The 26,091-nt window shown below is 40.3% G+C and overlaps 1 protein-coding gene and 1 pseudogene across 7 annotated transcripts in view; both read right to left on the bottom strand.

Moving 5' to 3' along the window:
* Positions 1-26,091, bottom strand: part of NALCN (sodium leak channel, non-selective) — a 376,903-nt gene that overhangs the window by 102,843 nt on the left and 247,969 nt on the right. For all 7 annotated transcript variants that reach the window (XM_055245146.2, XM_055245148.2, XM_055245150.2 and 4 more), the window contains one exon: positions 21,484-21,558. In XM_055245146.2, the coding sequence (XP_055101121.1) occupies positions 21,484-21,558 (75 nt within the window). The remainder of the gene's footprint in view (positions 1-21,483; positions 21,559-26,091) is intronic.
* Positions 5,496-6,083, bottom strand: LOC129464134 (large ribosomal subunit protein uL22-like; annotated as a pseudogene).

Raw genomic sequence — 26,091 nt, 5'->3', positions numbered from 1 at the left:
TATTTTATTAAAAACAAGTGGAAATAGGGATAACATTAAAGAAAATAACACGTATATACTACACTCATTTCCCAGTAACAATCTAACAAAATTAGTATATTGTTAATACCTGAGTACAACTTATCAAGGCAGATGGTTCTATGGTTATGTAAGACACATACATAGATAGGTAAATATATACAAAATTAGCTAAATACATGTATGTGTGTACATGAGTTAGTACACATACATGTATTTCTCTTCTCTTTCTGCTGAGGGAGCCTAGAAACATTGATATACTGGAAACAATGAGAAACCTAGTGCTAGGGTTTTGGTCCCTAAATACCATTCTCCAATAAAACAAATAGCATTCTTTGAAGAAATGGCTGGCTTTAGAGCTGAATTACAGGAAACACAAGATGAGGACTGGACATTTCATGGTGACAGAATGCCAGGAATGCTTCACCTCTCACTGTGCCTGGGGATGCCCTACCTCTCACTCAGTAATGCTCCACGTGGAATGTAAGGGAAGGCCAACAATGAAATCAGTCATCCTCAATTATAGGAAAGTTGGATTATAAATGAGGATAAAAGACCGGTTGTTATCCCTAGTTAATTCCATAACTTTTTGGTCCACTTTGGTTATTAAAAATTTAGTTCAGTGCAGTCTAGTCTCATACCTGATTCAAACTTCCCTTCTTCCTCACTCCATTACATGACAGTATGACATATGGTTTTGAGCTAGGGAGGGGACATGGTCTTTTTTTTTTTTTTTTCCTGAGACTGAGTCTTGCTCTGTTGCCCAGAGCTGGAGTGCAATGGCGTGATCTCAGCTTACTACGACCTCTGCCTCCTGGGTTCAAGAAATTCTCCTGCCTCAGCCTCTTGAGTAGCTGAGATTACAGGCAGGCACCACCACATCCAACTAATTTTTGTATTTTTAGTAGAGACGGGGTTTCACCATGTTGGCCAGGCTGGTCTCAAACTCCTGACCTCGTGATCCGCCCATCTCGGCCTCCCAAAGTGCTGAGATTACAGGCATGAGCAACCAATGGTCTTTTCTTTCATTGCTCCATATCTCCTTCTTTTGGGTGTAGCTCCTCCAAAGTTGGGGTCAGAGTGGAGAGTTAGGAGCAGAAGGTATTATCTTAGGAAACCACTGACCTTCCTTCTAGTTTGGTTTGGATCTACACCCATTCAGAGCTTATGTCCTTTGTTGATAGGGTTAACGTATAATTTGCGTGATTTCTTTTTTGTATAAGGAGATAAGCTTTACTCTGTTCTTCTGCAGCCAAAGACTTCCTAAAAGAAAGAGAATCTTGTCTTCCTTAGGTCCTTCCTTTAATCCTCTCCTGAATGAGCATGTCTTGGCTTGGCCTCTGCCTGCGCAGCCCTGCGCCTCCCCAACCTTCCTCTAACATCTGTCATGGGCACCACTGAGCTCCCCTCTGCACCGTCTGAGGTGGCATAGATGTAGAAAGGGGTGGGGTTCCCCCCAGCCCAGCATTAATCTTAGAAAATATTCTTCTTGACAGTCCCTTCTTGACAAGCTACTGCTAGCTTTACTCTGGCTGGCCTCTGACTTTCACAACTGTCTATGTCACACAAGGGCAGGTTCACTCTACCCCATCTGCACCATTCTTCAGAAGGAAGATGCCAACTTCTTTTCACAACCAACTCAGCTTGCTCTAATCTAGTGGCTGAACTGAGTAGAGGTGCGGGTTTCCAAGCTTCCAGAGGGAAGAGCCAGTCTCCTTCTGTTTGACTGGTACTCCTCACTCCTACAAGTGATTCTCTGGAAGTCCTCTTGCGCTTTGGCAAAGGAGGAATAATCTCTCCATAAACACTGCTACTGATGATTCTACCACAACTTTCCTCCCACAGCACTCTCCTTATTTCATCTGGGGGAGTGGTGAGCTGGGAAGATAATCAGGAATAAGAGGACCACCAGTCATCTTTGGAAGGTGGAATCTCAATTTAGAAGATAGAGCACTTAGCACTGAGATTTTAGGCACAAATCCAGAGTAAGATGAAATGATCCAGTTAAAAATATGTTGAAGGCATATGAGAATCCAGGTAGTCATATAATTCCCTTTCCTAAACTCCCAGAGTGAAAAAATAATAGGAAAGTGGGAAAGTTTGATGGCATATTAAGTAAATGGCAAGGAATAAATAATCACTTTCCTGACTTTTATTCTTTCATTTGATCCATGTACAAATACAAAGCAATGCTGTCAATGACAGCATTTATTAATACAACCAAGATTTCTACTAAGAGAAAATTGTATGTATTGACAAAATCTGACTATCCTGAGAGGAGAATGCTTATTTAGGGCCCAGTGACCCCAGCTCTAGTGCCAGAGCTCACAGCACAGGTCAGGTACATGGTAGATCCAGCTCTTCATCACGGCTTGCAGTCGCCCCCTATGGGTGGTTACTAACATGTTGCCTACACTGGAGATGGCGGTTTGTGTAGGTGGCCAGGGATCGGAGCAGAAATTCACAGTAATGAACACAGAACATATTAGAACTATGTATATTATAAAACCATGCAGCACGAACACCCCAAAATCAGAGGAGACACTGGACATAAACAACAGATCTGTCATAATGAAGTATACAGCTACATGCGTCCCAGTAATGCCAGCTCTCGACTCTTTCCCGGATGAGAATTTTAGATCTAGAAAAGATCTTGTCAGGGTCTAGTGCAGGGGCCCAGATTTAAATGCCTATGAGACCAGGGAGATGATAAAAGTGCCAGCTAGGATGACATAAAACTATCATATAAGACAACATATAGGAGTTAGGACCCATGTCATCAAAGTGAAGAGGGCACACCGGATCTAAAGATACCCAAGTCAGATTTGGTAAAACTGAAAGAGAGGGAAGACATTTCTCCAAAATCACATCTCTTTGTTAGTGAGAGAGAAGTTTTTTTTTTTTTTTTTTTTTTTGAGACGGAGTCTCATTCTGTCTCCCAGGCGGGAGTGCAGCGGTGTGATCTCGGCTCACTGCAACCTCTGCCTCCCGGGTTCAAGCAATTCTACTGCCTCAGCCTCCTGAGTAGCTGGGACTACAGGTGCACGCCACTATGCCTGGCTAATTTTTTGTATTTTTAGTAGAGACAGGGTTTCACCATGTTAGTCAGGATGGTCTTGATCTCCTGACCTTGTGATCTGCCCGCCTTGGCCTCCCAAAAGAGAGAGAAGTTTTAATTGTTTTCTCCTGTGGACCACTCAGTGAAAGGAAAATGTTTGCAAGGTCCCTTCTAAATTTCCTTCCCTCTTTCTTCTTTTTCACTTTGTCTGTGTCTCTTGCCTTTTATCTGCGCTTATCATAAAGCAGAGAGGTAGAGTGAGAACAGGAGCCATATGAAGGTGTAACTGACCAAGTGTGGGAGGAGGGGCAGGCTAGGAAATGGGAACCAATACTCACTCAAGACCTTACAATGGCATTCACATCTGCTTCCTCCTGAATGAGTGGTTGGGGAGGGGCTGGATTGTCTCAGCTCCTCTTTTCTGTTAGCTTTGCTTAGACTGTTGAATTACAGTGGCATGCAATAGATAAACAAATTAAATCTCTCTGTAATATGCAGGTGAGTTCTCTGAATGTCTGCCTGTTTTTTTTTTTTTTTTTTTTATGAAGGTGTTTCTTCCTTATAAATTGCCTTGTGGTACAAAGTAACTCATCACCCTTGTCAAAGCTGGTTGAGCCAGAAACCGGGCCAAAGAGAGGGAATTTCTATAAGACTGGCCGGCATTGCAAGGCAATCAGAGATGAAATTCCTCCCTAAAAGGAATCATATTGATTAGCTGGATCAGTCAGATCTGTTCTTGTTGGGAGTTTTGAACTTGAGATACAGAAAATGTTGACTATTTGCAATGGAACTGAAAGTGAAAATACACAAGGAGGAAAACAAAGACAGGTTGAGTTACCATAAAGGCAAACACCAGCAGTTATTAAATGCTGCTCTTCCTCAAGGCTCCAGCATCTTTTTTCTTCCCACCCTATACAATCTCACCCAGACTTACACCTTCCAGTTTATGAAAACATGGAGAACTTTACTGGGACTGAAGCTCAAATGAGGCAGTCGTTTTTGTCTGTTCTGTTCATTGACCTACCCCACACGTCTAGAACAGGACCTGAATAAATAATTGAGAATTACATTGAACATCCACATTTCTATCTCCAGGCAGCCATCCTTCTCCCCTGAACTCCAGACTTATACACAACTATTAGGCATCTCTGTTCAGACATCTTGAAAGATTCACCAATTCAACAAGCCCAAGGCTGAGTTGATGAACTTCCCCCCAAATACGGTTGTATGCTAGTGTTTCTTGACTCAGTTAATGGCATTTCATTCATGCAACTGTAGAAACCTGAAACCAGGAGTCATCTTTGAGACTCTCTCACTCATGTCTTTAAATCCAACCTATCATCAAGTCCCTCTTGATTTTATTTTCCAAACAGTTCTCTGGTTCACCACTGCCTCCCATCAGTGGCTCAGGTTAAAGGTAAACATTAAAGGTCAATGTTCCGGCTGGTGTGGTGGCTCATGCCTGTAATCCCAGCACTTTGGGAGTCCAAGGCGGGCAGATCACCTGAGGTCAGGGGTTCAAGACCAGCCTGGCCAACATGGTGAAACTCTGTCTCTACTAAAAATATAAAAATTAGCCAGGAGTGGTGGCGTATCCTGTAATCCCGGCTACTTGGGAGGCTGAGGCAGGAGAATCACTTGAACCCGGGAGGTAGAGGTTGCAGTGAGCCAAGACTATGCCACTGCACTCCAGCCTGGGTGACAGAGTGAGACTGTCTCAAAAAAAAAAAAAAAAAAAGTAAATGTCCTTACTGTGTTTCTCAAGGCACTGCATGGTTCATGCCCTGCTGACTTTTCCACACTTACTCTGTAGCACTCCAACCTGGTCTTCCTGCATTCTGGGTGCAAGAGGCTTTCCCTTCTCCCTGGAGTTGTGCTCCCTTCTCCTGACCCACCACACCTCCGTGAAGTCCACAAGGCTCATCTTGCAAAACTTAGCTCTCCTGTAACTTTCTTCATCCTCACCCCTGACCACCATTTGTGTCAGGGTCTTCTACGAATGTCTCTTCTTAAATGATGTTATTTTCTGAAGAAAGCTCATCTCAATATTTACATAGTTAGGAATTAATTAATTGATTTACATCCAACTCTCCTATTAGACCAAAAGGCTCCATGGGAGCAAAGAACTTATTTGTCTATTATTGTACCTGGCCTAGCATTGTATACATGGTAGGGACTCAAATATTTGAAGAATGGATGATAAAGTAGATTGTGAGGATGCTTCCAGAAGAACGGAAAAGTACATGAATTACTTGAAAAAAGATCCAAACGGACTGTGTGAAAGTTGAGTCCAAAAGGAATCAGGGCAATGACTCCAGCTCCAGCATAGTTCCTATTTAATGTGTAGGTCCACACAGGGTAAACCTCACTATTCTAACTCCTCACAACAAATCTTTTTTTTTTTTTCCTTTTAATTACATTTATTTTAATGCTGAATTTACTCCCGTGCCATAAGTTTTTGTTTCTTCAGTTTCTTCTGGGATATCTTTTTCTTCTGGGCTACCTCCTCTTCTGGTTTAGGAACAATCTGTTCCTTTTCCGTAAGGATCATCTCAATGTGGCAGGGAGAGCTCATGTATGGGTTAATCCGACCATGAGCTCTGTAGGGCCGGCGGCGCATCTTAGGTGCTGTGTTCACTTGGATATGCTCAATGACCAGAGAATCTACATCTAAACCCTTAAGCTCAGCATTACTCCCTGCGGTTTTAAGCATGTGCAGCAAAAATTCAGCACTCTTTTTGGGCCACCGACCTTGTGTCCAGCCCCACTGCTTGGCCTGCGCACACCTGCCAACTCCACCATTGTAACATCGGAAAGGTACAAACTGTTTCTGTAAAGTGACATCTTTCAGATACTTCGTGGCTTTTCATATATGCATACCCTTGATGGCCTGAGCAGTTTCACGAGTGTCCTTAAAGTGAACACGAAGATTGGAACTTCTTGATTCGCGTGATTTCATGGGGTTCTCTGGGTCAAGTGAATAGCGAACCATTTTCACAGATTACCTAAGGCTGCTTAGGGAAAGAGCCTCACAATAAACCTTTTTTTTTTTAATTTCTCTAAAGCAGATGCCATTTTTTTTTTTTTTTTATTATTATACTTTAGGTTTTAGGGTACGTGTGCACAATGTGCAGGTTTGTTACATATGTATCCATGTGCCATGTTGTTTTGCTGCACCCATTAACTCGTCATTTAGCATTAGGTATATCTCCTACTGCTGTCCCTCCCCCCTCCCCCCACCCCACAACAGTCCCCGGAGTGTGATGTTCCCCTTCCTGTGTCCATGAGTTCTCATTGTTCAGTTCCCACCTATGAGTGAGAACATGAGGTGTTTGGTTTTTTGTCCTTGTGATAGTTTACTGAGAATGATGTTTTCCAGTTTCATCCATGTCCCTACAAAGGACATGAACTCATCATTTTTTATGGCTGCATAGTATTCCATGGTGTATATGTGCCACATTTTCTTAATCTAGTCTATCGTTGTTGGACATTTGGGTTGGTTCCAAGTCTTTGCTATTGTGAATAGTGCCACAATAAACCTACGTGTGCATGTGTCTTTATAGCAGCATGATTTATAGTCCTTTGGGTATATACCCAGTAATGGGATGGCTGGGTCAAATGGTATTTCTAGTTCGAGATCCCTGAGGAATCGCCACACTGACTTCCACAATGGTTGAACTAGTTTACAGTCCCACCAACAGTGTAAAAGTGTTCCTATTTCTCCACATCCTTTCCAGCACCTGTTGTTTCCTGACTTTTTAATGATGGCCATTCTAACTGGTGTGAGATGGTATCTCATTGTGGTTTTGATTTGCATTTCTCTGATGGCCAGTGATGATGAGCATTTTTTCGGCTGCATAAATGTCTTCTTTTGAGAAGTGTCTGTTTATGTCCTTCGCCCACTTTTTGATGGGGTTGTTTGTTTTTTTCTTGTAAATTTGTTGGAGTTCATTGTAGATTCTGGATATTAGCCCTTTGTCAGATGAGTAGGTTGCAAAAATTTTCTCCCATTCTGTAGGTTGTCTGTTCACTCTGATGGTAGTTTCTTTTGCTGTGCAGAAGCTCTTTAGTTTAATTAGATCCCATTTGTCAATTTTGGCTTTTGTTGCCAGTGCTTTTGGTATTTTAGACATGAAGTCCTTGCCCATGCCTATGTCCTGAATGGTATTGCCTAGGTTTTCTTGTAGGATTTTAATGGTTTTAGGTCTAACATTTAAGTCTTTAATCCATCTTGAATTAATTTTTGTATAAGGTGTAAGGAAGGGATCCAGTTTCAGCTTTCTACATATGGCTAGCCAGTTTTCCCAGCACCATTTATTAAATAGGGAATCCTTTCCCGATTGCTTGTTTTTGTCAGGTTGGTCAAAGATCAGATAGTTGTAGATATGCCCAAGGTAATTTATAGATTCAATGCCATCCCCATCAAGCTACCAATGACTTTCTTCACAGAATTGGCAAAAACTACTTTAAAGTTCATATGGAACCAAAAAAGAGCCCTCATCGCCAAGTCATTCCTAAGCCAAAAGAACAAAGCTGAAGGCATCATGCTACCTGACTTCAAACTATACTACAAGGCTACAGTAATCAAAACAGCATGGTACTGGTACCACAACAGAGACATAGATCAATGGAACAGAACAGAGCCCTCAGAAACAAATCTTAACACAACTATAAGAGAGCCTTTTTGTAATTCAACAACTCTCAGGCACCGCATAAAGCTGAAAACTAATTGTCACGCTTTTCTCTTAGAACCATTGCAATCTAGTTTCCCACTGCCTGTGACAGGATCTGAAAGAAAAAGTGCTGCGAGGTTGCTCTTCCTTATCATCCTTGCTGTACCATTCAATGGTACAGTGCAGTAAGCTCATGCTTCTTAACACTTTTGTTCTCTTGATTAAAGGAAACAAAATAAAATAGCATCCTTATAGTTAAGCAGTGGGCAGTGTTCAGCTGGAGTTGAAGTGTGAGCTTCTCTCCAGTTTGGGCACATTTTCCCTCCAAATCCCACTATATTTTATTTTATTTATTTTTTTGAGATGGAGTTTCACTCTTGTTGAGATGGAGATTCGCAGGCACGATCTCAACTCACTGCAACCTCTGCCTCCTGGGTTCAAGTGATTCTCCTGTCTCAGTCTCCCAAGTAGCTAGGACTACAGGCGCCCACCACTATGCCTGGCTAATTTTTTGTATTTTTAGTAGAGACAGGGTTTCACCATGTTGGCCAGGCTAGTCTCAAACTCCTGACCACAGGTGATCCACCTGCCTCGGCCTCCCAAAGTGCTGGGATTACAGGTGTGAGTCACCATGCCTGGCATATATATATATTAATTGAAGGGTTACCTTGCAGAGTGCTGTGGAAACTGGAATGAAAACAATTCTGAATTAGCACAATTAAAGAATGATATAACCGACAACCCACCACTGTAGACTTGAGTGGACAATCTTAGGTGTGTAGTTTCATGTTTTTTCCATGGTAAGAGAGATCATGCTAACAAAACAGTCCCGAGTACCCGTGGATGAGGCAAAGAAAAGGTCTCTAAAACAATGTCCTTCTGGTTTGGGTTAATCATACATGACATGAAATTTTGGAAGGGCTTACATAAACCTTTCCTCTAAGAAAGTCTCAAGTCTATAAAATTTTACTATGATGGGGTTTGATTCCTATAATCAAAGAAAGGCAGAAGAAAATAACTCCAACTGCTGAGAAAGCTGCTCCAGGGTGGTGCAGGCTGGTGTAGGATTCCAAGGGTACGTCCATTGTTCCCCGCTGCCCCACGCTGTCAGCCAGGCTACTTGCCAGCTTTAGAAGTGATCGTTTCTTCTTGAATCCAGAGAACAAGGCTCTGGAGGTGTGTTAGTTGTCTAGGGCCGCTGCCACAAAGTTCGAAAAAACTGGAATGGCTGAAAACAGAAATGTATTGTCTCATATTTCTGGGGGCTGGAAGTCTGAGATGAAGACGTCAGCAAGGCAAGCTCCTTCTGGAGGTTCTGAGGGGGGTCTACTCCATGGGACTTTGCCAGCTGCTGGTGATGCCAGCAATCCTGGGTGTTCCTTGTGGACCGCATCACTCCAGTCTGTGGCTCCATCATCACATGGTGCTCTGTCTGTGTGTCTGTGTCTCTTCTCTTTTATGAAGACACCAGTCATATTGGACTAGGGTCCACCCTAATGACCTCAGCGTAACTTGATCGCATCTACAAAGACCCTATTTCCAATCAAGTTACATTCACAGGGACTGAGGGATAGGGCTTCCACGTACCTATTCGAGGGACACAATTCCACTCATATCAGGAGGACATCAATTCTAACAGGTACTTCTCCTGTTTTGAACTGACTTTCTGAATCTCCCACCTATACTTATTTGACTGTAAAAATCCAGTTGGCTGTTTCTATCTTTATCTTTTTTGGGGGGTTGCGGGGACGGGGTCTTTCTCTGTTGCCCAGGCTGGAATGCAGTGGTACGATCACAGCTCACTGAAGCCTTGACCTCCTGGGCTCAAGTGATTCTCCCGCCTCAGCCTCCCAAGCAGCTGGGACCACAGGTATGGACCACCACACTGCGATAATTATAATTTTTTGTAGAGATGGGGGTCTCACTATATTGCCCAGGTTGGTCTCCAACTACTGGGCTCAAGCGATCCTCCCACCTTGGCCTCCCATATTTCTACTTTTTGAATGACTTCTAGATTCCTAGGCTGTTGTTTTATGTTGATAATTGATATTCCCAAATTCTGGGCCTCTGTTGTGACTTCTTGGCTTAAACCTTGATCTAAACTGTTCTCAGTCTTAGCCATTTCATTTCTTCAAACCAATTTTATTGCTGTTCATGTCTTAGTGTGACAGAGAATTTATTATAAAAAGTCTAACATTTATTATAAACATAAGAATTTATTATAAAAGTAAGTAGCTATTTCAGAAATAACAGATCAAATACTCTATAAGCTGATCTTTTGAGATTTACGTCATGGAAAGTTATGGGCAATAATAAACTGACCTCAAAAGAGTCATCTCTGACCAAAAGATTGAAAGAATGGCTTCAAGTGGAGTTAGGTAGCATCAACAGGTTTGAGTGAAATGCAGAGTTTTCCAACTCTCAGCCACTAACGATTTATAGGTTCTTCAGGGTATGGTCCTCTCGCTCCTGGGCAGCTGTTTCCTGGAGCATCAGGAATCTTTGATATCTGATATTTCCAGCTGCTCGTGCTTCCTATCTGTTGACTTCAGTGTGTTGTACAAATACGATTCTCTATGCATACCACAATGGGAAAAGGTTGGGTAGCACTGCAGCAAATGGTGTTAACATATCTAACAAAATTAAGACTCAGCCAGCAACCAGGTGGTCTATCTGGAAACAGAATATGAGGAGTTTGAGGAAAAGGTTGGTAATCCACCTTCACTTCCTTACCTGTCATTGATTCCCTATCCTCTGCAACCCAGCTCTGTATCATCAAAGGCCCTGAGCTTGCTCTTATTGCCATCACTAACCACCTCCTTATTGTTAATATGATCAGTTTTAAATAAAAGAAATTAATTGTGGTAAAAAAACATATAACATAAATTTTGCCATATTGATCATTTTTGTCGTTGCTGTTGTTGTTATTTGAGACAGGGTCTCACTGTGTTGCCCAGGCTGAAATGTAATGGCATGATCACAGCTCACTGAAGCCTTGATCTCTTGGGCTCAAGCAATCCTTTCACCTTGGCCACCTACGTAGCTGTGACTACAGGCATGCACCACCATGTCCGGCTAGGCTAATTTTTTGTATTTTTAGTAGAGACAGGGTGTTGCCATGTTGTCCAGGCTGATCTCAAACTCCTGGGCTCAAGCAATGCGCTTACCTCGGCCTCCTAAAGTTTTGGGATTACAGGTGTGAGCCACCACGCCTAGCCCCATCTTAACCATTTTAAGTGTACAGTTCAGTAGTGTTAAACATAGTCACATCGTTGTACAACAGATCTCCAGAACTTTTTCATGTTTCAAAGTGGAAACTCTGTACCCATTGAACAACAATGGGTTTACTCCTCTCCCCGGCCCCTGGCAACTATCATTCTGTCTTCTGTTTCTCTGAATTTGACTACTTTAGATAAACTCACATAAGAGAAACCATACAGAATTTGTCTTTTTGTGACTGGCTTATTTCACTTAGCATGATGTTCTCAAGGTTCATCCATGTGTTGCACGTGTCAGAGTTTCATTCATTTTTAAGGCTGAATGATATTTCACTGCGTGTAGATACCACATTTTGTTTATCTATTCATCCACTGGTGGACACTAGGGCTGCTTCCACCTTCTGTTATTGTGAAAAATATTGCAATGAACATGCATGTGCAAATATCTCTTTGAGATTCTACTTTAATTTCTTTTGGATATACATACCCAGAAGTATATTATATCATATGATCATTATGTTTAATTTTTTGAGGAACTGCCATACTGTTTTCCGCAGCAGCAGCACCATTTTATATTCTCATCAACAAAGTACAAATGTTGCAATTTTTTCACATTCTTGCCAAACTGTTTTTTTTGATAGTGGCCATTCTAATAGGTATAAAGGGGTATCTCATTGTGGTTTCTATTTGCATTTCTCTAATGATTAGTGATGTTGAACATCTTTTCATCTACTTGGCCATTTGTATATCTTCTTTAGATAAATGTCAATTTAAGTGCTTTGCCTATTTTTAAAACAGATTATTTGTATTTTTCTTGTTGACTACAGGAGCTCTTTCATATTCTCAATATTAACTCCTTATCAGACATAGGATTTGCAAATATTTTCTACAATCCCATAGGTGGCTTTTCACTCTATTGGTTGTTTCCTTTGATGTGCAAGTGTTTTTAAGTTTAATGCAGTGTCCTATTTTTGCTTTTGCTGTCTGTGCCGTATCCAATAAATCATTGACAATTCCAATGTCATGAAGCTTTTGCCTTGTTTTCTTCTAGGAGCTTTATGGTTTTAGGTCTTTTGTTAAGGTCCTTAATCCATTTTGAGCTAATTTTTATATATGATATAAGGTAAGGGCCAAACTTCATTCTTTTGTGTGTGGCTATGCAATTTTTCAACACCATTTGTTGAACAGACTGTCCTTTCCCCATAGTGTGGTCTTGACACCACTGTTAAAGATCATTTGACTATATATGTGAGGGTTTATTTGTGGCCTCTCTATTCTGTTCCACTGGTCTATATGTGTGTCTTTATTCCAGTATCACACTGTTTTGATTATTTTACCTTTGTAATATGTTTTGAAATCAGGAAGTATGACATCTTCAAGTTTGTTCTTTTTCAGAATTGTTTTGGCTCTTTGGTATCCCTTGAGATTTCATATGAATTTTAAGATTTCTTTTCTATATCTGCAAAAAAGGCCATTGGAATTTTGCAAAAGATTGCATTGAATCTATAGATTGCTTTGGGTGGTATGAACATTTTAACAATATTAAGCCTTCCAGTTCTTCAACACAGAATGTCTTTTCACTTGCAGATGTTCCTCAACTTACAATGGGGTTTATAAACTCATTATAAGTTGAAAATACTGTAAGTTAAAAGTGCATTTTTTTGACTTACGATATTTTCAACTTACTATGAGTGTTTCTGGATGTAATTCCATCTTAAGTTGAGGAGCATACCGAGCGTGTATCTGTTTTGCACCATCATAAAATCAGAAAATTGTAAGTTGCTGGGTGAAGTGGTTCACACCTGTAATCCCAGCATTTTGGGAGGCTGAGGCAGGTGAATCACTTGAGGTCAGGAGTTCAAGACCAGCCTGGCCAACAGAAACCCTGTCTCTACTGAAAATACAAAAATTAGTTGGGGTTGGTGATGCATGCCTGTAATCCCAGCTACTTAGGAGACTGAGGCAGGAGAATCACTTGAACGTGGGAGGCAGAGATTGCAGTGAGCCAAAGATCATGCTACTGAACTCCAGCCTAAGGAACAGGTTGAGACTCTGTCAAAAAAAAAATTGTTAAGTCGAATCATTGTAAGTCAGAATTCATCTTTATTTGTGGCTTAAGTTCTTTCCTCAGTATTTTATAGTTTTCAGGGTATGTGTCTTTTGCCTCCTTGGTTAAGTTTATTCCAAGTATTTTATTCTTGTTGGTGCTACTGTAAATGGGATTGCTTTCCATGGTGACTATTTTTTTGACCTCTTTGAAGTCTTTGAGATTGTTGAACAAGCCTCTCTCTTGAAACTCTTTCACCTTTTGATTTTGATGACACACACATCCTAGGCTTTCCTCTTAAACCTTTTGTGCTGTGACTTCTCATACACATTTTGGCTCCTTCTCACTGGTTCGTACCATTTATTTATTACCCCTTAGGGCACCATCCTTCCCTTGGTAAGTTCCTGCTCTCTAAAGTCTTAAATTACCATCTGTATGTTGATTTTGCACTTTTTCAGTATCTATTTCAGCCTAGATATTCCACCTAAGCTTTAAACTGTATATCTCTCCATAGGCATTGTCTCATAGATATTTCCCAGGCATCTCAGGGAAAATATGACCAACCTTCTTCCCCCGAAAAAAAACCCAAATAAACAAAACTCTCATTTCTCTTTCTCTTGCATTTCTTCTGTATCAGTGCACTTAAAGAAATCTAGAAATCTGGGTGACATCCCTGTGTCCTGGTTTTTCTCACTTCCTACATCCAATTTGTCACTAAATCTCTTCTCTGTACTCCACCACTTTCATATTCTCCCATTCCTATTTCCTTTTGTTCAGGCTGCCATCACCACTTGCCTCAAGAACTGATTCTTCCATCTCCAGTCTAGGTGCCCACCAGTTCACTTCACACTGACACCAAAATGTAGGTATGATTAAGACACCCTGTGGCGTAAATGCCATCAGAATAATATCAAAATGCTTAGTGCTGCTCAAGCATTTCCTGTACTGGTCTCTGCTTATTTTTCCAGTTCACAATTTTCTCTCTTGCTCTACACATTAGCCACAGCAAACTCTTAGTGTCCACAAAGCCACTCTGTTTTTATCCCACCTAAAAAAGAGTCCGCAGCTCCCTTGGTCTTCAGTATCCTTCTTCATGCCATCTTCCTCCAACCCTCTTCACCTGGATTAGCACTACTCAACCTCCAGATTTCAGTCTGCACCTGCTTGTGAGAAAATGTCTCTGATTTCAGTCTGCTTTAGATGTTTTCAGTGTGCTTCCAAAACATTATCCTTATAATGGTCACCACCGAACCCAAACTGCCTGTTTACTTGTCTCTTTCTCCCACTGGCTCAGGAGTTATTTTGAGGGTAGAAACAGTGTCCTGACCATCACATGTCCCTGGCACCGACACAATATCTATAGCATAGTAGATGAGTGTCCACACCCCAGTTTCACAGAATGGGTAGATGTAGTTTCTGGGTCACTAATAGCTCAACTGTAAAAGAGATATCTCAGATGATCTCAGCCTATCTTAGCCTATGCCATTATGTATTTTTTAAAATATTTTTATTTATTTACTTTTATATTTTACTTTAAATACCGGGACACATGTGCAGAATGTGCAGGTTTGTTACATAGGCGTACACGTGCCATGGTGGTTGGCTGCACCTATCAAACTGTCATCTATGTTTATTTGAATCACACAACCTTTCTTGCCTCCCTCTCCATCCTGATTCCTGGCTCACTAAGCTATAGTCTGATTATAATTTGGCTTCTTCTTTGAATACCCACAGGGAGAAAATATGCTGATCTAAAAAATGGATAAGCATCTCATCCAATCCACACCTAGATATGCTTTTCATTGTAAATAAAGGAGCTGGTTCTCTGCAGGCAGCATGGCCTCTTTCGGCAAGGACATTGGTTTAGTGTCAGACAGCCTTTGTGGCCTTGACCCAGGCACATATGAATTGTGTGGACTTGGGCAAGAAATTCACTCCCCTGAATGTTGGTTGCCACATCTTTAATATTTAGGATTAAATGTGATAATTTAATATAAAGTAGCCTACACAAGGTAGTTCTCAATAGATAGCATTTGCTCCTGCAGCAGTTATATCAGTCTTTTAAAATTACATTAGTTTGAGTTCATTCATGAGAGACTGACAAAATGCTGAGAAGACTGAAGATTCAACTAACATCAGGAGATGCAACCAGTGCTCAGCCGAATGGCATCTTCCAGCAGCATCCCTGCCACCTTGCTACCGCCCTCAATCTAGAATGAACTCAATATAGGCGACAAAATGGAGATGCAAATGAAAGCTTCAGGGTGTGTTAGGCAAGATTCTCCAGAGAAACAGGACCAATAAAATATACACCAATATTTATTTTAAGGTATTGGCTCATGTAATTATGGAGGCTGATAAGTCCCACAATCTGCCATCTTCAAGCTGGAGACCTTTGGAAGCCAGGGCAACAGTCTGAAGGCCTAAAAACCAGGATTCCTGAGGGCAGGAGAAGGTTGTTTACATGGTGCAGGCAATGAGACAGACAGCAAATTCAGTCTTCCTCCACCTTTTTGTTCTGTCTGGGCCCTCAAAGCTTTGGAAGTGGCTCAACGACACTGGGGAAGGGGGTCTGCTTTGCTCAGTCTACCAATTCAAATGCAAATCTTTCCAGAACCACCCGACAGATGCACCCAGAAACAATGTTTCGCCAGCTATCTGGGCATCCCTTAGCCCAGTCAAGTTGACACATAAAATCAACTATCATGCAGCTTAAGGCTAAAGAAAAACATTCACCTGGAGCTCATACTTTAACAAAAGAGAATATAAGATATTTATGGTTTTTGTTTGAAAAAGTCACAGTCAATAAGAGAGGAAAGCTTCTTAATATATAATATCTATCCACCACTATGCAGCGGACTCTAGCAAAGACCCAGCACCATTAAATTGGGACCAGGATTCAAACGAGACTGGATACAGAGCTGGGTAAACAGTTTTCAAATTCACAGCTCTGAATTTAATCTAAACAGACTATCTATACTTCCCTTTTCAATGATTCCTCCTCTCAGGCTTTTCCGTGGGTTTTTTCTTCCCTCAAAGCTTAATGAATTTTATACTGCTTAAAAGAAAACCTTTTATATCTGTCTTTCACCGAATTTGCAAAAATCATTAAAGCTGCAAGAATTCTCTTCACATTCAAACCTTGCAAAACTCTGTCTACATTCCCCAGTGTCATTCGTGCATCACTTGAGCTTCACAGTCATCAACTCTTCCTGTTCAGAGAAGTTTTAGGTCAAGGGTTTTGTTGTAGCCTCTATACCAACTGATTTATCAGGAATCTCCTCAGCTCACCACAATCACACATTCACAGACAATCTCATTTTTAGCCAATTTTTAAATGTCATGCAGAAACAATGTTTTATATATGTGTATAAATACTAAATATAAAAATATAATTTTTAGATACCATGTTATATATAGTACACACATTATATATAATTTATGTCATGTATTACATATATATAAATAATATAATCTTTATATTTAATATATACATATATGTGTAGATATTACATATATGTAATACAAAATTATAATATATTTTTGTATTTAATGTATGATATATACATATATGTTATATATATTACATATATGTAATAATATATGTACATACACACACATATATATTTTTTTCCCAGGTCTCTGTATTGGCTTTTGGGGATGCTGAAAAGAGAAATATGGTTTCCATGTAATTCAATATGGGGGTCATGTAAATGATGGCAGCTATGCAAAGATTATGCTGCCCTGTTGCTATTAGGAATCAGTTGTGCCCTATATATAACACACAGGGAAGGCAATAGAGGTATTTCATATGGTTATATGATTGAGGTGAGTTTTTGGAACATGACTGTGGGAAGTGACAAAGGAAAAGCCATAGAGGTGACCGTCACGGCACACACTGGTGATATCTTGGAGAGGGGGTGATGGGAACAAACACACCAGAGCCTCTCAAAATTTCTGTGCAAAAAGTCCTTTTACTTTCTCCTCTGGATTCTAAAACCCAAATTTTTTCCTGCCAAAATGCATTGATTAAGCAATAAGAAATTCATTGTAGCTTTAAACAAATTTCCTTGAAGGAAAGTATATATGAAAACACTTCAGAACTATAGTATTAAGGAACAGTGCTGCCACTTAGAATTTTCAGATTTCCAGCTAAAAGTATTAAACTTGACATTTTATTTAGCAGGTGCGGGCTTATATTAGGTAAATGCACAATTCTCTTCCAGCCTCCTGAAGTATTAAAAATGACACCATAGCTTCTCATGAGGACCCCTAGAGCTCAGCAGTCCTTGGCTAGAAACCACCTCTGATGCACATGGAGATCGCATAGAAAAATAATGGGAAAAGACATACAGTGCCATGCTTCTCAACACAGGCCCACCGACAATCCGTCATGCAGCCCATGCCTGCCCTCAGGGAGCTTTTCAGGGGAAGGACCTGGTGGGCTTTCACTTTTGGCCACTGACTTGCTCACATTCCCAACTCTGGATTTGGCCACGTTCCTGCACCTTTATCCCTGCATTATATTCATACTCTTTATTTCATATCTGGTGTTTTCCTACTTCACTTCTTCCTTCTTTTCCATTATAATTTCTTCACTAGTACCTTTTCACTTTCTACCACCATCTCACACCCTTAGCTTAAGGGCGGCCTCTCCTCTCCCCCACACGAGGGCTGCTTCCTCTTCCTCTGTTGAGCCCTACTGAGTGTTGCATGTTAACACCCCCATTTATTATTATTATTATTTTTTGAGACGGAGTCTCGCTCTGTCGTCCAGGCTGGAGTGCAGTGGCGCCATCTTGGCTCACTGCAAGCTCCGCCTCCCGGGTTCACGCCATTCTCCTACCTCAGCCTCCCAAGTAGCTGGAACTACAGGCACCCGCCACCACGACCGGCTAATTTTTTTGTTTTTTGTATTTTAGTAGAGACGGGATTTCACCGTGTTAGCCAGGATGGTCTCAATCTCCTGACCTCGTGATCCGTCCACCTCGGCCTCCCCATGTGCTGGGATTACAGGTGTCAGCCACTGCGCCTGGCCAACACCCCCATTTTAGAGGTAACTGGCACTGGTTTTTATTATTCTTGAAAAAAAAACTATGAACCAACTTTTATATATTAAAACAGTTAAAAACATATCGATAATAAAAGACATTAAAGTCACTAAAATGTTGTTATGCTGCAAGCCTGTTATGTAGGCGTCTGAGGAGGATCATCGCTCCAAGAAGATCATTGCAAAGTGGCACCTTGAGTGGCATTTGCCATCGCGCAGCAAGACTGTAACTCCAGTGGCTCTGATTAGATCCTCTGAGTTTTGAGAGGAAACAAAGAACTAATCTGGAACTAGTTTTAATGATTTGGTTGCTGCATTCACTGCTATTCTCAGAAACTGTCCTTCATTCTAACAGTTACTTGAATATGAGGATGCCTTTGTTATCTACAACATCATTATTTATAAACAAATAATTCAGAGTCCTATGAGTGGCCTCCATAGTATGCACGACCCATGTTTGGCCTTTATATAGCTTTAGTTCGAATCAATACAGTTTAGAGGTTAAGAGTGCGGGCTTTTGGTCCAAATTGTCTAGGTTCAAATTCTAGCTCTGACATTTGTTGGCTGTGTAACCTTGAGCAAGTTACTTAACCTCTCTGTGTCTTAGTTTCCTCATCTGTAAGATGGACATAATAATAATACCTGCATTGAACGGGTTGTTTTGAAAAATAAGTGAAAACATAAAACACTTGATACCGAGCACGAATTCAACCAATGTCACCATAGCTATGAGAATCTACAGACCAGCAGACGTGGTAAAAGAAGCAAAAAGTTTGAACAGAGCAAAGACGGAATTTGGAATGCATAGCGCTTTCTGAAACTTGAAACATTAAGACAATCAAATACTTTCTTTGAACATTTCCTCCACTCTACTCTCTATCTGGAAATAGTAAAAATAGAGTACATAAGTTTAAATCTTAAGGACTGGATTTGTACATGGACAATTGAAGCAAATATTTAGGGTAACAATTTTATTGTTTTTTAAAAGAATCTGTAAAAGACAGTCGAAAGTTTCAGGTATCCACATTACTACCTGTGTATATGAAAGTGCATGCACGCGAATGTGTGTGTTCTTAAAAATATGCAAATGAGCCCTACCTTAAAGGCCAAGATCACTGAAAATAAGAAAAATCAGGGGCATAAAAAATGACACAGTAGTTAAAAACTAGTGAAAACAAAACATAATCATACAAAAATGAGAGAAAGTTAACCAGGAACACTTTAACTTAGTTTAATAATATTTGCTCTAATGAATTTCAGGGTCAATGAGTTTCAAGTATGAAATTAATAGAAGAATTTAATAGATACATAGTTTCAGTCCAACCATGGATAAAGAACAGTGTAAAAAGTACTAACAAAAATGGAATTGCTGCATTATGATTGGAGTTTTCAATGCCCAAATACCCAGAGTATATGGTTCAAACTGTAGGCTAGTGCAATTGGATAACCAGTTCTGATATACAGAATTTCCAGAAACACGAAGCTTCACTAATATCTAGCAAGTGATTAAAAGCTCTTTTATAAATAATGACATTTACCCAAAGTGAAGAGCCATATAGTTTATTAAAACTTTATAGTCCAGGAAGAATGTCAATGCCAATTAAAGTCCTGACTTTTTTTGTTGGTTTTTCACTTTGGGTCAGATATGAAATGCCTATTGTGACCATTAGATATAAAGATGACAAAAAATTTAAGTAGGCTATGTATATACATGTATATATAAATAAGTTAAAATGTTGAAAAAAAATGAACACTGCAAAGTATCCTTAGGTTTGAATTCACAATCCTGAAAAAATTGCTACATACAAGTTTATTTTGTTGCTTTCCAGCAGAAAAATTATTTTGCAAATGAGGGCTGGAATTATATGGTTATTTAAAAGCATATGGAACCTGGCGGTAGCACTAGCTAAAAAAAATCAGTTATTTTAAATTTTATCTATAGAATACACATTGTAACGTACCCTCTCAGAGGATAGTACATATCTGTGCATAATAACCATGGCATGAAGGAAAAGCGACAGCTCAATACCAGATTTGTAAAGCATGGACTAAAGTGGTTCTACAGCAGCAGATTTTTATTGGTCATGTCTAATTATATGGCTGGTCACTTTCAATTTTGAACTCACCTATTAGATATTTTTTCTGCAACTAGAAGCCACACAAAATATTTTTCATTGATGGCATAAAGGAATGTCCCAGCTCTCATTTGAAGAACCTATCACTGCTGCCATAGAGTGAAAAGACGTGGAAGAAATCATCTCTAGCAGAGCCGGGAAGATGCCCATTTGTCTGGGTAGCTGTAGGATGGTGAAGAACTCAAAACCTTCCTTGGTATGCTCTGAGTAGGAATCTTCATAACAATTTTTTGTTTGTTTGTTCTGTTTTTTTTTTCCTTATTGATACCCTCTGTTAAAAGCATAGGCTTTAAAGGTAAAAATAATAAAATGAAATGCCTAACCTGATCATGAGATAGATTAAAAAAATTAAAAAATTTAAATAGGTTATATTTTTTGCTTTGTTAAAAATAGAGAGCTTTGGAAAATTCTGAATATGGAGGGCCTGCTTATAATTCCAAATAGAAAGGTTGAGAGCCATGGTTCTGTTAACATTACTACAGGTGTGGTTCTGTCGACATTCTAACATTCTAACAGTTGGGTAGAGTTTGGTAGTTAACATCTCAATTATTCTCTCAGTGTTGGGGACGGTGATACAAGAACGCTCCACCCATTGTCCCACTCTCTTGCGAGCTCTTCTCAAAGGGTCTGTACTCTTTGATCGAGCCAAATATTCAAGCCAAATATCCTCCATGCAACAGAAACTATGGGAATTGTTGACTATAGCTGTAATCCTCCTGCCATTAAGAACACAGCATTCACCTATTTCTAGTTTCATTTTTTGGGGTATAACTTTCACCATGATGACATCCCATCTGTTTTCATACATAACTGGGTCCACATTTGATCATTTATTCTGTTTCTTATACTCACTACGGGCACCCAGACTAAACTGTCCTTAAGTGTCTAGAGACCAGGCAGGTTGTAGTATTTTTATGATGATGATAAAGAGTATTACATATAATTATGCAAAATGGCAATCTGGCCTTGAGGCATCTCATTTCCAAACAACCTTCATTTAATGACAGAAGGAGAACAGTCTCCAAATCCAATTTACTACACTCTGTCCGTCTTACTTTTATTCAAAACTATTCCTAGGATATTTATAGAGTAATGGAAAGTTTCCCTTGTTAATATTAGATAAAAGTTAAACTTAAAAGAACACCATTTTGCCACCTTGGATAGCCTTAACTTATTACATTTTATTTTTACTTTGAAGCTCAAATTTTTAATATGGCCTATAAGCAAATGGTTTGTCCCTGGTTTTTTGTCCTTTTAAAAAAAAATTCCCCATACGTTACTTACTTGTTTAAGCTTCTTTAGGTCTTCATCAAGTTCTAAGTTGTCCAAAATAACAGCAACAAACAAACTCAGGAGGATCTATAAAATGGTGAAATAACAATGAAAAAACCCACATGCCATAAGTATCAAACTATTATATGTATAATATAGCTACCTAAAATATATTGAGTATATAATTCATTAAATGAAAAATAAACATGCAGTTATGAATCACTGCATAGGCATTTCAAGGTATTTATCACAAATACATGAAATAAAATGCATATGTTCATTGAAATAATATATTAACTTCCTTTATGAAACCAACTTACTTAAAAAGGAAATTAAGAAAAAGGTTTTTTTGAACTCAACAATCCCACTTCTGTGATTATATTCTAAAAAAGTGATCTGAACTGTTGATGAAAAGCTTACTACACAGGTGCTTATTAGAGGGTTGTAATAAGGAAATATTAGAAATAACATCCAACTTTGCATGAATAGTCAATACAGTTATAGAGATTTATGTGATAAGATACATGCAGCCATTACAAATTCCCACTGTGGTAGCTACTCTTCAAGATGGCCTCCAGCATTGTTCTAGACTCCTGGTTCATGCCTTTGTGTAGTCCCCTTCCACAGTGAATATGGCTGGCCTATGTCATCAGCAGGTTGCAGAAATGATTGTGTGTGTTTTATGAGGCTAGGCGATAAAATACACTGTGTCTTTACTCTTAGTCTCTCTTAGATCACCTGCTCTGTGGAAGCAGGTGCTATGTTGTGAGGGTGCTCAAGCAGCCCTCTGGAGAGGTCCATGCGGTGAGGGACTGAGGCCTCCTGCCAACAGCCACTGGAGTGATCCATCTTGGAAAGAGGCACTCCAGCCCTAGCAAAACTTCAAGGTGACTGCAGCTGTAGGCAACATCTCAACTGCAACCTCATGACACTTTGAACTAGAGACACCCAGCTAAGCCTGTCTCAGATTCCCAACCTTAAGAAACTAATGAGGCCTGGCGCGGTGGCTCACGCCTGTACTCCCAGCACTTTGGGAGGCCGAGGCGGGCAGATCACGAGGTCAGGATATCGAGACCATCCTGGCTAACACAGTGAAACCCTGTCTCTACTAAAAATACAAAAAAATTAGCCGGGCGCGGTGGCGGGCACCTGTAGTCCCAGCTATTCGGGAGGCTGAGGCAGGAAAATGGCGTGAACCCGGGAGGCGGAGCTTGCAGTGAGCTGACATCGCGCCACTGCACTCCAGCCTGGGTGACAGAGCCAGACTCTGTCTCAAAAAAAAAAAAAAAAAAAGAAACTAATTGAGATAATAAACGTCTATTTGCTGGTAGGCTTCTAATGTGTGGGTAATTTATTACATAGCAATAGATAACTAATACACTGGTGAATTTTTACGGTGTTGAAAACACATTATAATAGTAAATAAGAGTATATAGATATATGGTAGAAGCTCAACTATGCATATAATAGAGTAATAGAGAAAATGCTTGAAGGAGGTACTTTAGAAACATTAATGGTACTTGCTTTTGTGTATTGGAGTTATACATTTTTTCCTCTTTTAAAAATTTTATGATTTTCTCAGTTTTTTTAAATGTTCTTTTAGAACAGGTAAATAAAACAACAAAATAGTATAATTTTTAAAAATATTTTACTTTCTAGTTCCTCTTCAACTTTGAATTTTCTAAAGTCCCACATTCACTTGATCATCTTTTTCATTTCTAACTTATATTTTTCTTTTCAGTTTTCTTCTTAATGAATTATTCCTATTTGTTAATATTAGGTGGTTAAGCATGAAGGTCAGAAAGTTGAGATAATTCAGCCAGTGCTAGAGAAGTTATTATGCAGAAGTTAATGGCTAGCTCTTTTTCAATTTTAACGAGTATATCAACATGATTAAATTGTGATGGGATATGCTTGGCTTGGGAAAAAGTCCAGCACCCTTCTTTTCAACAGCCATGACCTTTGGAGTCTTATCAGAACTTGAAGAAGATACAGAATGATCTAGACCAGAGGGTTTTTATTAACATCACCATGACTGGTACACCACTGGTAACTGGGCATCAGCCTTATTCTGAACTAGACATGATTCCAAACTGGACATTTTAAAGTTTGCTCCATGTTCAGCCCATTTCCCAATACCTTGATGACAGAAAGTAATAACAGAGGCAGAGTCTACCTTCCCTTGTCTTGATTTCTCATCCCGAATTCTGAGATGTTCACCTGCTGGTTTCCTTCTGCAGGAGGGGAAATCTTATACCCCTTCTCTCACCCCTGGGCACTGGAGCAGGCATTGCTCTGTGTCCTAATTTAATCAGGTTTCCTCTCTCCCTAGTGAAAGTGCAAACACGAATCTAAAAAAAGGGGGGTCGGAAGGGATCCTGTTCGCCTCCCTTTTCTTAGAGCATTTCCTTTATAAGACTTGGAATTGTAAATTCTTTCCCTTTCCGTTTGAGATGTATATAAATACTTTTAAGAGCCAAATAAGCTTCTCACCAGTTCTACAACCTAAAAGAATGTTTTCCTTGAGGGCTGTCTCCTTGAAGTAATGTAAACATCAAGGAAGACAGAGCCTCCATCTCTCCTTCTCTGTGGAGGGTGGGAGTTTAGACATCTGGCTCCAAGTTGTAAACCTACCTACTTGTCATGGAAATATGTGAAGTTTTAATTTTCTTTTGGATAAAGGCAATCAGCTCCCACAGATGGCCACCCCAGTTACCAGGTGAATTTAGGATAAACTATATTTAACAAGTGGTGCTGTCAAGTCTTCTTGAGGACTAGTTATTTCTATCTTGAGAACACGTATGGAAAGCAGTGATATAAAAGAGGGAGGTATTTTCTGCCTCCGTGATCTCTTTAGCAGATTGCCAGTGATGTGCATTGCAGCCTGAGTTAGTGCTTATTCAATAATAAAACTGGGCTCTCTCTCCTCTACCTTTAAGGAGAGGTTTCGTGGGTTGGCAGGAGATTTTATTCTTAACTGTATCCCCCAAACCGGACAGATGGCAGGCTACTTAAGGACAGCAAGGCTATGTTATTCCATTAAATTCGACAAACAGGTGATTGGACTTCATGGATGTGTGAGGCACTGCTTGGTCAGAAACATAAATACGATATTGCACTCACTGCAATGATGTTTATCACTGAATTAAGCACACATAGAAGACAGCACTGCGCTTGGAGTCAGGAGCTCGGGTAGCAAACAGGCTCTGCCAGCTACGAGCCACGTGGCAACTGCCAGCCCACAGTGAGTTTCGGTGCCCTCGTTTGTAAAATATTACAAATGTAATAATAGCTCAACAAATTGCACTTTTTTTTTTAATTCTCCCTGAGCAACCCTGACATGTAGTATAGCTATACAATGTTTGAAAATATACAGACATAAAATTAGTTATGCAAAGCTAAAATAAATTTCTTGGTTTTTCTACAAATGAATTGAATTTGGTGTACAATCCCTCCATTTCTGCTGGGGGCTGGAAGCATCATCTTGCTACATCAATTCCATTCAGTCCTTTCAAGCTCAGTTACATTTGAATAAATGCTCCTTTTCTTTTTAGGGGTAGTTTAAGGTCAAGGTGACCCACTACAAGCTGGGTAATGTGTCCTCCATCCCCCATCAGGGGAACTGACGAGGCTGTATTGGGGGTTTGGGGCTTTCTCTCTGCTGACTTGGCCACCATCTCAGCTCCCAAAGCTAACAGCTCTGATTCCCAGTGATGTCCTCCGTATGCACTTCCTAGAGTGCTGTAACACAGAGCACGGAGTTGGTGGCTTCAAACAACAGACATTTATTTGATCACAATTCTGCAGGCCAGAGTCCAAAATTGAGTTGTCGGCAAGACCGCACTCTCTCCAAAGGCCACGGGGGGAGAATCCTTCCTTGTCTTTTCCAGCTGCTGGTGGCCTGCACTGTCCCTTGGCTTGTCGCTTTGTAACACCAGTCACTTGGCCTTTATCTAACACCAGTCACAAGGCTTTCTCTCTGTGTCTTGTGCTCTTCTGTCTCTTACAAGGACACTTGTCATTGGACTTAGGGCCCACTCAGATAATCCAGGATGATCTCATCACAAGATCCTTAATTTAATTACATCTGCAAAGACTCTTTTTCCAATAAAGTTGTGTTCATAGGTTCTGTGGGTTAAGCCATGGTCCTATCTTTTGTGGGGGCCCATTTAATCCACTGTACTCTCCGCATGGTCTTTTTTTTTTTTTTTTTTTTTTTTTTTTAGAGACAGAGCCTCACATTGTCACCCAGGCTGGAGTGCAGTGGTGTGATCTCAACTCATGCAGCCTCCACCTCATGGGCTCAAGCGATCCTCCCACCTCAGCCTCCCAAGTAGCTGGGACTACAGGCACCTACCACCACGCCTGGCTACTTTTTTTTTGTATTTTTTGTAGAGACAAGGTTGACCAGGCTGTTCTCGAACTCCTGGATCTTGGCCTCCCAAAGTGCTAGGATTACAGGCGTGAGCCACCATGCCTGGCCTCCGCATGGTCTTTGGCTTGGGCTGTTGTTCCTGCAACAGATATATTAGCTCTCAACTCAGGGAACCTCAGAAAGGGCTGCCATTCCACTTGGAACTAACGGAGACTTGTTCTTGCGGGATATTCCGGGCCTCTCCA

This window comes from Symphalangus syndactylus, chromosome 15 (genome assembly GCF_028878055.3).
Source record: "Symphalangus syndactylus isolate Jambi chromosome 15, NHGRI_mSymSyn1-v2.1_pri, whole genome shotgun sequence".
Classification (NCBI taxonomy): Eukaryota; Metazoa; Chordata; class Mammalia; order Primates; family Hylobatidae; genus Symphalangus; species Symphalangus syndactylus.
Note: the sequence above shows the minus strand (reverse complement) of the source record. Positions and strands in the feature narration are given on the sequence as shown.